The following is a 13,063-nucleotide window of genomic DNA, read 5'->3' as shown; positions in this document are numbered from 1 at the left end:
TGTGATTAACAGCATGGAGAGTATGCGTCCCCGAGATCTGACCCTTGAGTATGTGGTTGGCAGATTGACCGAAGAAGCAGAAAGAAGGTCAGATAGACAGGCTGAACTCCAAGAACGGAGGAGTTACAGCCGAGGGGGCCAGCAGCAGAATCTGCCAATGGAGCAACGCCAAGGTTTGGACTTGGCCATGGCGGTGAGGAGATGCTATAGATGCAACCAACCCGGGCATCTCCAACGTCAATGCAGGGCAAGACTTCCAGGAGACGACATGGAGCAGAGACAGCAATTGACACAGAAACGTAAGCAGAAGGGGTTCTCTTCAGAGAAGAAGAACACGCGTTCTGCTCAGTTTGTTTCTGCATTTTCTCGAGAGGAGAGGAAGATACCTCGAGGAACATGGTTGCTGGACTCTGGCAGCAGCAGGATTATCTGCAACCGTCGGGAGGACTTTAAGACCCTGGAGAAGCCAGCTGATGGAAAAGACTCAATCTATCTTGCTGATGGTCGTAGAAGCAAGATTGATGGCCAGGGAACATGTTTCCTGCAGTGCTTGAACACTACTCTACCAGAGACTCTGTTTGTCAGCAGTTTGGACTATTGTTTACTGTCTGTAAGCTGTTTGATTAATGCAGGGTATAGTGTTAAGTTCACGCAGGATGGCTGTCTGATAAAGAATGGAACTCAGGTATGTGGCCATGCAAAGTTGGAAAATGGGTTATATGTAATGCAGGACAAGCCTGTTAAAGCAGCCCAGGTGGTTCAGGATAATTTGCCAGTTCATAAGGGGTGTGTACATCAACTGCACAGAAAACTGGGTCACGCCAATTTCCGTGTGCTTTCAGAAATGCAAAAGGTGTGCAAGAACCTAAAAGTAAATAGCTGTAACTGTTTCCTAGATTGCAATGTATGTAAAATGGCCAAATCTAAGAGGAAGCCTGTGGCTTCTAAAAGCGACAGAGTATCTAAAGAGGCTTTAGAACTTGTCCATTGTGACGTGATAGGCCCTTTTCCACAGAAGACTGAAGGGGGCGCCAGATATGCTTTTCTGGTAATAGATGACAAATCACGTTTTAGTTGGCTGTTTTTGTTAAAGCAGAAATCTGAGTGTTTCCCCACATTCAGAGAATGGGTTGCCCAAGCTGAAAAGCTCTTCACTCGGCCTGTTGTGCAGCTGCAAACAGATAGGGGCGGAGAATTTCTTAACAAACAATTTGGGGCATGGTTGCGACGTAAGGGGATCACTCATCGCTTGACTAACCCTTATAGCCCTGCTGAAAATGGTCTGTGTGAAAGACGTGGGGCTGTGATACAGTCAGTAAAGGACTGCCTGCTAGTGGATGCAGGATTGGGCCACAACCATAGGCTGTGGGGCGAGGCTTTTTTGACAGCGAACTTTTTGATTAATAGAACCTGGTCTAGCTCTATAAAAGATATTCCTTATCGTGTGTTGTTTGGGAAAGAACCAGAGTGGACAATGCTCCATAATTGGGGTTCTTGGGCACATGTAAACATTCCCAAAGCTCAGCGCCAGAAAGGGGGCGCTAGAGCGCAGAAACTGCGGTTTGTGGGATACCAGTCCTATGGCAAAGGGTGGCGTTTCAATTTAAGCCCAGGACGCGTGGTTCTGTCACGAAGTGCAGACTTCGCTGACCAGGACAGATGGACTGCGATCCATGCCAACCCTGATTGCCTACTGCCCCTGCAAGTAAGAGAAGAGGCTTCTTCTCAGCCATTGGCAACACAGGAGCAGAATGAGGAGGAGGCACAGATTTCCCCAAAAGATGTGGCAATAGATAATACTTCTCTAGAGGAAGAGGAAGAAGAGCCAGAGATAAGGGGGGAAGAAGAAGTAGTTGTGCCTAGACGCTCCCAGCGTTCAAACAAGGGTGTACCTCCTCAGCGTTTGACCCTAGGAGGAGTGAGAGTATGCAATGTGAGTTGTGTGGAACCACAAAGTTATAATGAAGTCTTAGACTTACCCCCTGGGGAACGTGCTTTGTGGGAACAAGCTATGAAAGAAGAAATGGACTCTTTTAAACGTAACAAAGTGTTTGAGGTCATAATGCCGCCACCTGGTGGCAGAGTGGTGTCATGCAAGTGGGTTTACAAAAGGAAAACCCTTGCATCTGGGGAACCACGTTTTCGAGCCAGATTAGTAGCCAGAGGGTTCACTCAGATTAAAGGGGAGAGTTATGATGAAGTGTTTTCTCCCACTGTAAAGAGTGAAACTTTTCGTTTAATGCTTTCCATTGCTGCTGTAAGACAACTAGCAGTGCACCATTTTGATGTTGATGCTGCATATCTGCATGCAAATTTAGACCATGAAGTGTTAATGAGACAACCCCCTGGGTTTGAAGAGGAGAATGGTGCAGTCTGGCATTTGAGAAAGGCTGTTTACGGTCTCAAACAAAGTGGAAGGTGTTGGAACCAGTGTTTAAATGAAGCCCTTGTAAAACTTGGTTTTAATAGGAGTGTGGCTGATCCATGCTTGTACACCAAGGGGACAGGCAACAAATACCTAATGCTCTTAGTCTTTGTTGATGATTTGCTTGTGGCAGGGAGTTCCACAGATGAGATCCAGAAGCTCACAAGTCAACTAGAAAAGAGGTTTAAGCTTAAAGCCTTAGGGCCTGTAAGCAATTACTTGGGAGTAGAAGTAAGGCAGGAAGCAGATGGAAGCTTCCTATTGAGCCAGAAAGAGAAAATTCTTCATTTAATAGAGCAGTTTGGCATGGAAAACTGCAAGCCAGTTCAGACTCCCATGACACCAGATTTCCCAAAGACAGTGTGTGATGATGAATTTGATCAGCCTGAGTTGTATCACTCAAAAATAGGATCACTGTTGTATTTAAGCCAGTGGTCAAGGCCAGACATTGCATGTGCTACAAATGTTCTGAGCCAACGTGTATCTAAACCCAGTACTGCCGATTGGTGTGCTTTGAAAAGGCTTATCAGATATCTAAAGGGGACATTAAATGTATGTTTAAAGATATCTAGTACACAAGATGAAAAACTAGAAGTATTTGTTGATGCGGACTGGGGAAGCTGTGTAGCTACTAGAAAATCTACAAGTGGAATGGTTATGATGTTTGCCAATTCCATAATTGGATGGAGGTCAAAGAAACAAGGATTTGTTGCGACCTCATCCTGTGAGGCAGAATATGGGAGCCTGTCACTAGCATGCAATGAAATCATGTGGTTTATACAGATACTAAAAGATCTAGATTGTAAAGTAGATTTGCCTATCCAAGTGTATGAAGATAGCCAATCGTGCATTGCATTAGCAGGCTCGGAAATAATGAAATCTGCATCAAAACATATTGCTATCCGTCATGCGAATGTGAGAGATTGTGTACAGAATGGGATAATCAAACTGGAGTATTGTCAGTCACAAGATAATATTGCTGATTTGTTTACCAAGCCTTTGCCAGCAACATGCCATAATGAATTGATGACAAAACTGGGTTTATGTATATAATGTATTGTTGTATTGTTGTAATGTATTGTTTCTGTTGGGGTTTTTCGCATTTGAGAAACAGAAGGGGTGTCACGGCTAAAATGGCCGCTGTTTCTTTAATGCGAATAAAGCTGGGTCAGCATGACTCAGCAGCTTGCACCAAGTTGTATATATAAGTGAGAAATGTTAGTTTGGGCTGTGGCTGGTGTTTGGGTTGGTTGGTGCTGGTGTGTATAGTTATTCAGTCGTGTTTTGCACAAAGACTTTTAAGAATAAAACTCTGCAAGGATATTCCCATGGACTCTTTTTGTGCCGACAAGGAGACTGAGAAGATAAAGGGAGGTCAGAACCCTTTCCTTCTTTTTTTGCTTTTTACAAACACTGACAATTTCTGTTCTCCATCAGTAAACATCTGGGTCCCACTGTCAAGAAGTTTTTCCTGATGCTCACCTGAAACTTTTGACTTAAACCCATTAGATCATGGGTCCCCCACAGACCACTGCTTCATTCAGTTTGTCTGTGAAGAACATTGGGAACTGCGGCTGTGAAAGCAGACACAGGAGATGCTCTCCACTGTTCTTAAAACCCGGCTGTCTAAAGATGTAAAGATAAAGCCTTACCCCACCACAAAAAATAAAGGCTTTGTTGTTGTCATCTGCTGCACTGCTAGTTTCCCTAGAAGGCAACTCAACCCCTTCACATTTTAAAATTCCAACCTCCCTGCAGTGGCCTGTCAGGCACTCTGTTAGGAAGTGAAGCCAGAACTTCTTTTTCAAGGCGCAGAATCCATTGCAGATTCCCTTCTGCACGCCTAACCAGTCATACTCAAACACATATGGTATTACAGTGCATGCATATGACTGTGTTGCACTGGTCACCTTGAGGCACTGCAGCAGTTTCTGAGCTCAAGAGAATTAAGACACTGGGAAAATGGCTTAGCAATAGTTGTTTCTGTCGATGATGGAGTGTTGTAGTATAATACAGTGGTACCTCGGGTTACATACACTTCAGGTTACATACACTTCAGGTTACAGACTCCGCTAACCCAGAAATAGTGCTTCAGGTTAAGAACTTTGCTTCAGGATGAGAACAGAAATCGTGCTCTGGCGGCAGCAGGAGGCCCCATTAGCTAGTGGTGCTTCAGGTTAAGAACAGTTTCAGGTTAAGAACGGACCTCCGGAACGAATTAAGTACTTAACCCGAGGTACCACTGTATAGTGCTGTAGCATGCTTACTTTTCTAGATGATTCTCTCTTCTGGCTTGTTATTACAGCATCAATGCGTCTGTCAAGCCTAGAGATTTTCTTCTGCAAGAGAAAGAGAAAGAAGAGCTTGCATTGGCCTGCAGAAAAACTTTAGAACAAGGGGAGCAACATTCACAGTTGCACTGAAGCAACTCTAAATATCTGGAGCTAAGGGTTTGGCTAGTAGGCTCAAGGATGTACTTCTAACATCATTTGTGTTTCTGTAATGACCAATGGCTTCTAACAAATCTGACTGAATGTCCCGAGTTGCTACTTCCCCTTTTCCTAGTGTCTGAAAAGGAATCCCACCACCAAACTGCTTGCGCCAACTGCAAATCTATCATCCCTTCCTCTCACCCCTTTTATGGCAACCACAAAGAGACTCTGCTACCCTCTTTGCCATACAAAAAGGTTTATTTGCACTTGCTCTCTGTTCCTCCTTAGTGTTGCTTCCCTGACTTACTGCTCCCTTCTCTGCCTTACTTCTTTAACCCTCTGCTCCTGAACTGCCCACTCCTAAAACTCCCTCCCCCTTAAGTCCTCTTTGCATCCCTCAGCCACCCTGGCAGGCCAGCACCCTTTCCTGTGCCACTTTAACATGCCAAGTAGAGGGTCTCAGCTGCATGCAAGGTGTCAGACATTTGTACACCATGGGTTAAACTGACAAGTCTAACAGCAGCCAGCAGTGGGATCTCTACAACACGTGACTTATGGGCCATATTTCTATATACAGATATATAACGTGCTGGCTCCAGGTTTTGCAGGGGCCCTTGGCAAAATGCTCCCTCCTCTTCTGCCTTGCTCCTGCCACTGAACACTCAGAGAAGGCAGAGGGACAGGCAGTGACAGCAGGGAGGCAAAGCAGAGCCAGAGGTCATCATAGAACCTCTTGTCGGGATATGGGCCTTGGCAAATGCCTGATAACACCAGCTTCTGATGCCAGCTTCTTAGAGACACGACAGGCTCCAGTAAAATAAAATAAAAAACCTGCTTGTGCATTTGTACAAGTTTGTGTCCTATAATTTTCATGTATTAAACCATGACTGACAGACAAGGCTTTTAAAATGGAACATTGCCTTACTACAATTTTAATAGCTATCGCTTCATGCTTCCGGAGGCACTGCGTGTGGTCGATTCTTTGCTTTAGAAGTTCGAGCCTGTGATCCAAGGTTTTCATTGACTTGTCCAGCTGACTTTGAATAAAGCATTTGACCTACAATGGGGGGGCGGGGGACAACACATATAAGCATGCACCCTTGAAATCAAGAAATTCTTAGAAAGCGGGAAGTTTTAAAAGCTCTGACTCGACACACAGCACCTTTTGCATGGCAGTAAGCAACAAGTCCAGCACAAATAAAACTTTTTCCTGCAACACCTTCCGTTGCTCACCCCGAACCACAGCTTCACGGGCATCCAACATGCACCCAGGCCAGGATCCAAAGAGCCATGCAACAGACTCCATGCACCCGGGATGCTTGAATACATGGAATACTTTTTTAAAAAATGATGCGTACGTAAATCCAGGTCAAGCTGCCTGCCCAAAGTCATGTGCAAAAGTCCTTGTGGATTTTGATTAACTGAAGCGGTTCATTAGCATCACATCACCCGTAGCATAAAACAAACACCATTAAAAATAAATTAAAAATAAAGCTGCAGATAATCATTAAGGTGAGACTGGCTGATCAAACAAACAAACAAACTTAAAACTGTGATAAAGGCCTGCCAGCTTAAATATGTCTCAAAGTCAAAAGCGAGGGTACCTGCAAAATCTCTGCTGAAAGCGTGTTCCACACCATGCAATTGAAGAGGCTAAAGCGCAGGTGCCTCAAGCAGCTATTTGGATTTGGGCTAAGGACTTCTGTATGAATAGACACCCTCCTCTGCCACACAGGAGGGTGTAGATGCAGCTGTCCTCCCCCCCCCCGAAATAACTGGGGAAATTCTTATCCAGGATCAGGTAGAGGCAGAGTTCTTAATGTACAGTCCAATTCCAACAACAGTGTATACCCAGGCACTGTTACCCTTTAAAAAGAAGCACTGAAAATTACGCCTGGTCCTTTCCCAATCAAGGGAAAGGCGTGTTTGGAAGTCCCAGTGGAGTGTTCCGGTTTTCAAATGTTTTTTGGAAGCCAAACGTCCGGTGCGGCTGTCAGCTATAGTTTCCGGGGTGCCTGCACCAATCAGAAGCTGAGCCTTGGTTTTTGAACATTTCGGAAGTCAAATGGCCTTCCGGAATGGATTAAGTTAAAGAACCAAGGTACCATTGTATTTGGCAGTTCTGGTTTTGCTATTTATTTTGCGTTTTTGAGGCTTTTTCGGTTCATTTGTTTTTGTGACTGTGTGGAACCCAGTTCAGCTGATTGATTGATTGTGTGACTGCAGAAATGGATAATAATAAATTAATTTTATTTATACCCTGCCCTCCCCGGCCAGAGCTGGGCTCAGGGTGGCTAACACTAGTAAAATTACAACAAAAACATAATTGGGGGGGGGGACCAATTTAAAATACAGGTTAAAATGCAATTTAAAATGCAGCCTCATTTTAAAAGTAGACCATAGATCAAAACCGTAAGGGGAGGGAAAACATAAGGGTCAGACTGAGTCCAAACCAAAGGCCATGCGGAACAGCTCTATCTTGTAGGCCCTGCAAACAATGACTATCATCAGTGCAAGTAAGATTTTTTTTAAGTTTACATTATTTTTATCTATAATACTTTCTTATTTTATAGTACAGTACATTGATTATTGTTTTCATTTTATGGATCTATCTGTTTTGTATTACTTTCTATGGGAAAGCACGCCTTGGCTTTGGAATGCTTTGGTTTTGGAATGGATTAAGAACCAAGGTACCACTGTACATAATTCAAGGCATCTATATAGCATTCAGAATACATGCTCTCGTGCCCTTATCATCTCTGCAATATTCATGGACTCTTTACCTGGCCTTCCAACTGGACACCCCATATTTGGAGTTGTTTACCTAAAACTCCCTTTATCTTATCAAGTTGTCAATCATCTTCCACTGGCTCTGGTCAGTCTCTAATTGACATGGTATCAGCCTCTAAGTTCTGTTACTGGGGTCTAGGAGAGCTATGTGCCCTCTTTGCTTATTACTGATGGTGCTGCTTTGGTTAACTGAAAAGCAAAAGAATAAGAGGAACAGAAATACAGAGAAAAGCATACAATGCAGAAAGGCACATTCTGAACTGGACTACAGCATTTCCCTGTGCATTTCAGTGGGAAAGGGCCATAGTTCAGTGATAACAACTTTGCTTTGGGCAAATGAAAACACACCTCTTTACTGGAGATGTGCGTTTTCAGAACCCACCACATTCTGGTGACTGTAATGTGCTTTAACTATTCTTAATTGTGTGGGACCTGATGGTGAAGGGCAGGGAATAAATTCAATTAATAATAATAATAATAATAATGATGATGATGATGATGATGATGATGCCTACTAGAAATACTTGGTAGCCCCTGGATCAGACAGCAAAATAAAGCTTTCATTAAAGAGTTTTAGTTAAGAAATAAAAATAATTTGTTACTCATTATGAGCCTTCAGAACGGAACAGGCTAGAAACGGAGGGAATTGGCTGCATCCAGGACTAGAACTGGGCAGTCAGCCCTGATGCAAGGCTTAAGTTTGGTGGGAGAGTCCCAACCCCAATTTACACAGCAACATCACTGCCATGTGCAGCATTACCTTTGGACTTGTCCAGCCCCAGGAGGGCTTGAAGTGAGCTATCGAAACAAAAATATCAGCAGTTAAGCAAGGCTGAAATGAACAACTCAAAACTATCAAGACATTTCTGTCCCGCCATTTTTTAAAAAAAAAATCAGTCCAAGAGCACACTTAGGATGACCAGAACAGCACAAGCCACACACCCAGAACAGTTTTCCATTCTCAACCCTGCTTTAATTTCATTATTTCAGCACAAATGCAGCGACTTCTCATACAAGGCAACTCACCTGTTCCAATGCAATATGTCTTTTCTCAGAGCTTTTGTCGCCAACCTTTCTGGCTTCATCGGATTTCTTGATGCATTTGGAAAAGATGCCTTCATTAGTTTCTGAAATTCTCCTTTTCCTCGGAGCCCCATCTTTGAGGAGACATAATAATAGTAATAATAATTTGTTATTTGTACCCCGCCCATCTGGCTGGGTTTCCCCAGCCACTCTGGGCGGCTTCCAACAAAGATGAAAAATACACTAAAATGTCACATATTAAAAACTTCCCTGAACAGGGCTGCCTTCAGATTCCCTAAGAAATCCAGAAAACATTGCTACTACCACTACAACATTTATATACCACTTTTCTGTCCAAGGAGTACATGGTTCTCCCCCTCCCCATTTTATCCTCATAACAACACTATGTAGGTTAAGCCGAGGGACAGCAACTGACCCAAGTGACCCAGTGAGCTTTAAAGTCTGGTCTCACAGGTCCTAATCGGACAATCTAACCACTATATCACATCAGCAATGCACTGCAACAGATTTTTGTGAAGCCGAATCAGTACTGCAATAAGTTTTTCACTCTAGTTTTTGAAGAAGTAGGCAACTTTTGCAGTAAGTTATATTTTAAAAAATCCCATACAAGCCAAGAGCAAACACCTACCCACCCCCCTGAAAGCTTTGGAGCAGAGTTATGTAAGAAGGGTTCAAACTTTAAAGGCGGCTGCAGTTTTCTAGTTTCTGCAGAAATGAACGGGGCCCGAAATGGTACTGTGATCTCAGTCACGCCAACACTCTGAAGTTAAGCAACGGTGTCATTTCACTTGATTAAAATGAACTGCACAGTGTCTTCTGCAACCGCCTCAAACTAGCATCACACTCACTCTTGGAAAGAGGCAACAGGAGGGAAATTTCGCAAGTGGCCACTATTTAGCAACAAAATCTGGTCTTCTAAAGCTTAAGCAACGATTTCATAGAATCATAGAATCATTTCATAGATTTCTTGAGCTGTATTCCATGTGAATAGTGAGCATTGTGGACAAGAAGTGGTTATGGTGACACAAGGCAGCCTTCATGGTTTTCCCCACACTGGTTTTTCCATAGCGCACACACCGTGATTCATAATGTATTGTCAGGTCAAAAACTATGAAGCCAGTATCACAATATGGACTTCAAGCTGGTTTTCGATGATATATCACCTAGCCCTATATCCGTAATGAGATAAGACAGACGTCCATTATCTGCACCTTCTGGAACAACCAAAGACATTTTTGTTCTAACGATTCTCCCAGCTGGATGAATGAGTCTCTGTTATGAGTATCCTATTTTGTATTCCACCCCCCATTTCAAATTTATCTACCGTTCTTTGTGTTTAGCTCTTTTGGTTACATTTACTCTACATTGCCCTGAGAGGATACACTATCTTAATGATTGTATAAACAATAACTTAAAAAAATTATTACCTGGCCGAACTGAAGAATTAGTATTTTTCTCAAGCAATTGGAATCTGTCGCCTTCCTGTTCCAATACTGGCATGGTTTGCTTAACAAGTGGTTCATCTTTTATTTCGGTTACCTTTTCTAAGGCAGGGATCTTGCGCATAGGAGAAGTCACTGAAAGCTCATGTTCCGATTGGCCAGAAAGCTGGGCAAGCGGCTCAGAGTTCAAGTGTACTTCCACCGGCTTCTGCGATGAGGAACTGGGTTCTTTTTGAAGGTAATAATACAGTAGATCCTGTAAGGCTCCAGCATTCAGAAATTGCTCCAAATCAGAGTCTTCAGTGCAAACCTTGTAGGGAAGATCTTGGGATCCTTCACGACTACTGTTATAAATACTGATTTCAGAATTAACAACTAAATTGGTTACGGACTCCCTTAATGCTGGAGGGTGCAACAGAGTTCCTTTTGATTCCGGTTGAAGGTTAGGTTCTTTCTGAGACTTCTGACTTAAGCCACTTGTTTCAGCCCTTTTAAAATGGACATGATTATCCACAACGGAGGTACCATTTGCCAATTTTTCTGCTGCTTGGACAGCCTTCATTTCAGAATTAACAACTAAATTGGTTACGGACTCCCTTAATGCTGGAGGGTGCAACAGAGTTCCTTTTGATTCCGGTTGAAGGTTAGGTTCTTTCAGAGACTTCTGACTTAAGCCACTTGTTTCAGCCTTTTTTAAATGGACATGATTATCCACAACGGAGGTACCATTTGCCAATTTTTCTGCTGCTTGGACAGCCTTCATTTCACGCAGCATCTTCGCTTGCTTTCGGGCGCTTGGAGTCATCGTCTTTTTGGCACGCAAGGGCTTTTTGACATCCATGTTTGGATTAATTTCTTGCACCCTAAAACACAATAATTACATCTTGTGAGTCGAGATCAAACATTATTTTCCTTAAGATGCTAATTAAAGTTTGAGTCAGGTAACCTACATTTAATTTAAACCTACACCAGATTTAAATGCAGTCAGTTCAATATATCAGAGGCCTGTGTGCACACCACACACTATTATTAATCACAGAACTGTAGAGTTGCAAGTGACTCCAAGGGTCATCTAATACTACCCCTTCCAATGTAGGAATCTCGGCTAAAGCATTCATGACAAATGGCCATCCAACCTCTGCTTAAAAACCTCCAAGGAAGCAGAGTCTGCAACTTCCCAAGTCCGTTCCACTGTCAAAAAGCTCTTACTGTCAAGAAGTTCTTCCTGATGTTTAGTTGGAATCTCCTTTCTTGTAACTTGAAGCCATTATTACGGGTCCTACTCTCCGAAGCAGGAGAAAACAAGCTTGCTCTAATGTTTCATTCAACAGCCTTTTCGATATTTGAAGAGGGCTATCATATCTCCTTCTCAGTCTCCTTTCCCAGGCTAGACAAACCCAAATTCCCTCAACCGTTCCTTGTAAGGCTTGCTATCCAGACCCTTGATCATCTTGGTTGCCCTTGTAAGAATTGGGTACTTTTGTGGCTTATGTGAAAAAGAAACATCCGCATTTCTCACACCATCCTCCACAAGTGTTTCAGCTCATCAGTATGCTTCTTAAAACCAAGGTGCCCATAAGTGGAAACTTGCCATTACATCTGAACCCAGGCTCATGCTAGTTTCCTCAAACCATGAGCAGTATGCCAAGAACAAATCATGGTTACCACTTATGCTTTAACTTGCCTTTTTGGACATTTATCTTGGTTGGGTTTTTTTAAGTTTGGAGCTATTTGATGGATGTTTATACAGTGGTACCTCCGTTTCCGAACTTAATTCGTTCCAGAAGTCCGTTCTGACACCGAAAGTGTTCTTAAACTGAGGCATGCTTTCCCCAATGAGGCCTCCCACCACCGGTCGGCTTCTGTCTTCCGGGGCAAAGTTCGCTAGCCAGAACACCTACTTCCGGTCTTGTGGAGTGCGTTGCCTGAACTGTTCGTTAACAGGACTGTTTTTAGACCGAGGTACCACTGTATATACGGAATTAATACTATGCTTTGCAGGTGTTCCTTGTTGGTTACTTGTGGGAGTCACTTGGTAGTTCACCACACCTCACAGCATGCAGAGCCCCAGCAGAGTCTTCAGAGATATCCTTCTCCTGCAAAACAGCTTCTTCCAGAGTCCCCAGTTAAGGGGAAAGCTGCTCTCCAATGCAGTTCAAAGTAACAAAATGTTTCTTGTCTCCAACACAAGACAAATCTAAACACTACTGCCTACTATAAACAGTTCTTCTGGTCTCTGAAGATACATATATATACAGAGATACACCGTCACCATGCTAGCTAATGCTGCTATGCAAAATCCCGACATGCAAACAGGACATCATGAAAGCAGTGCTCTTGAAATTATTAGATCTGTCTCTATTTTTCCTGAAACAATGGGAGGATGAATGACTCAGCAAGTCATACACTCAACCCTGCTGGTGTTGCTATGGTAACTCAGTGCACCTGGCACCTTATCTCTGAACATCCAGACTTTTTGGGGGGTGGGTGCTCCTCAAGACATGAGCCCAAGCACTGTGTAATTTAACCCACTGTTTGCATTACACCAACATTCCTATTACGTCTCTTTTATAGAAATCCCCTGAAGGTAGCCTTTTGGCTGAAACACATTGGTCTGCTAGGAAAAACTAAGTCACCATTAAGTTACCAGCACCTTGAGAAGTGGACTCCCTTATTTGGCAATTCATTTGGTGGCTTCTGTGTTTCGTATGTTAATATTGACTTCAGCTTGTGGGTTGAACAGACCAAGTAATTGGGAATGGGAATTCAGACCACACGAAAGAGAATTGATACAACTCTACAAGAAGGCATCTGGAGAGGGCACATATCCCTCTCTACCCATAAATCCACTTTGCCAACAATTCCCCAACTGAGTGCCTGTGCGATGTGTTGGAATCTTAAGCCTTATCAGAGGAAAACTGGCCACTCTC

The 13,063-nt window shown here is 43.3% G+C and overlaps 1 protein-coding gene across 7 annotated transcripts in view; it reads right to left on the bottom strand.

Annotated features, from left to right (window-relative positions):
* ATF7IP2 (activating transcription factor 7 interacting protein 2) overlaps positions 1-13,063 on the bottom strand; it is a 38,601-nt gene that overhangs the window by 13,498 nt on the left and 12,040 nt on the right. For all 7 annotated transcript variants that reach the window (XR_014518915.1, XR_014518916.1, XM_083474326.1 and 4 more), the window contains exons 2-5: positions 10,119-10,996; positions 8,674-8,804; positions 5,783-5,914; positions 4,693-4,764 (exon numbers count right to left, since the gene is read on the bottom strand). Coding sequence is in view for 5 of the 7 variants with exons in the window: in XM_083474326.1 (XP_083330452.1) it covers positions 4,693-4,764; positions 5,783-5,914; positions 8,674-8,804; positions 10,119-10,996 (1,213 nt within the window). In the remaining 2 variants the exon portion in view is untranslated. The remainder of the gene's footprint in view (positions 1-4,692; positions 4,765-5,782; positions 5,915-8,673; positions 8,805-10,118; positions 10,997-13,063) is intronic.

This window comes from Podarcis liolepis (assembly GCF_965112155.1).
Source record: "Podarcis liolepis genome assembly, chromosome: 14".
In the NCBI taxonomy this organism is placed as follows: domain Eukaryota; kingdom Metazoa; phylum Chordata; class Lepidosauria; order Squamata; family Lacertidae; genus Podarcis; species Podarcis liolepis.
This window is presented reverse-complemented; position numbering and strand designations above follow the sequence as displayed.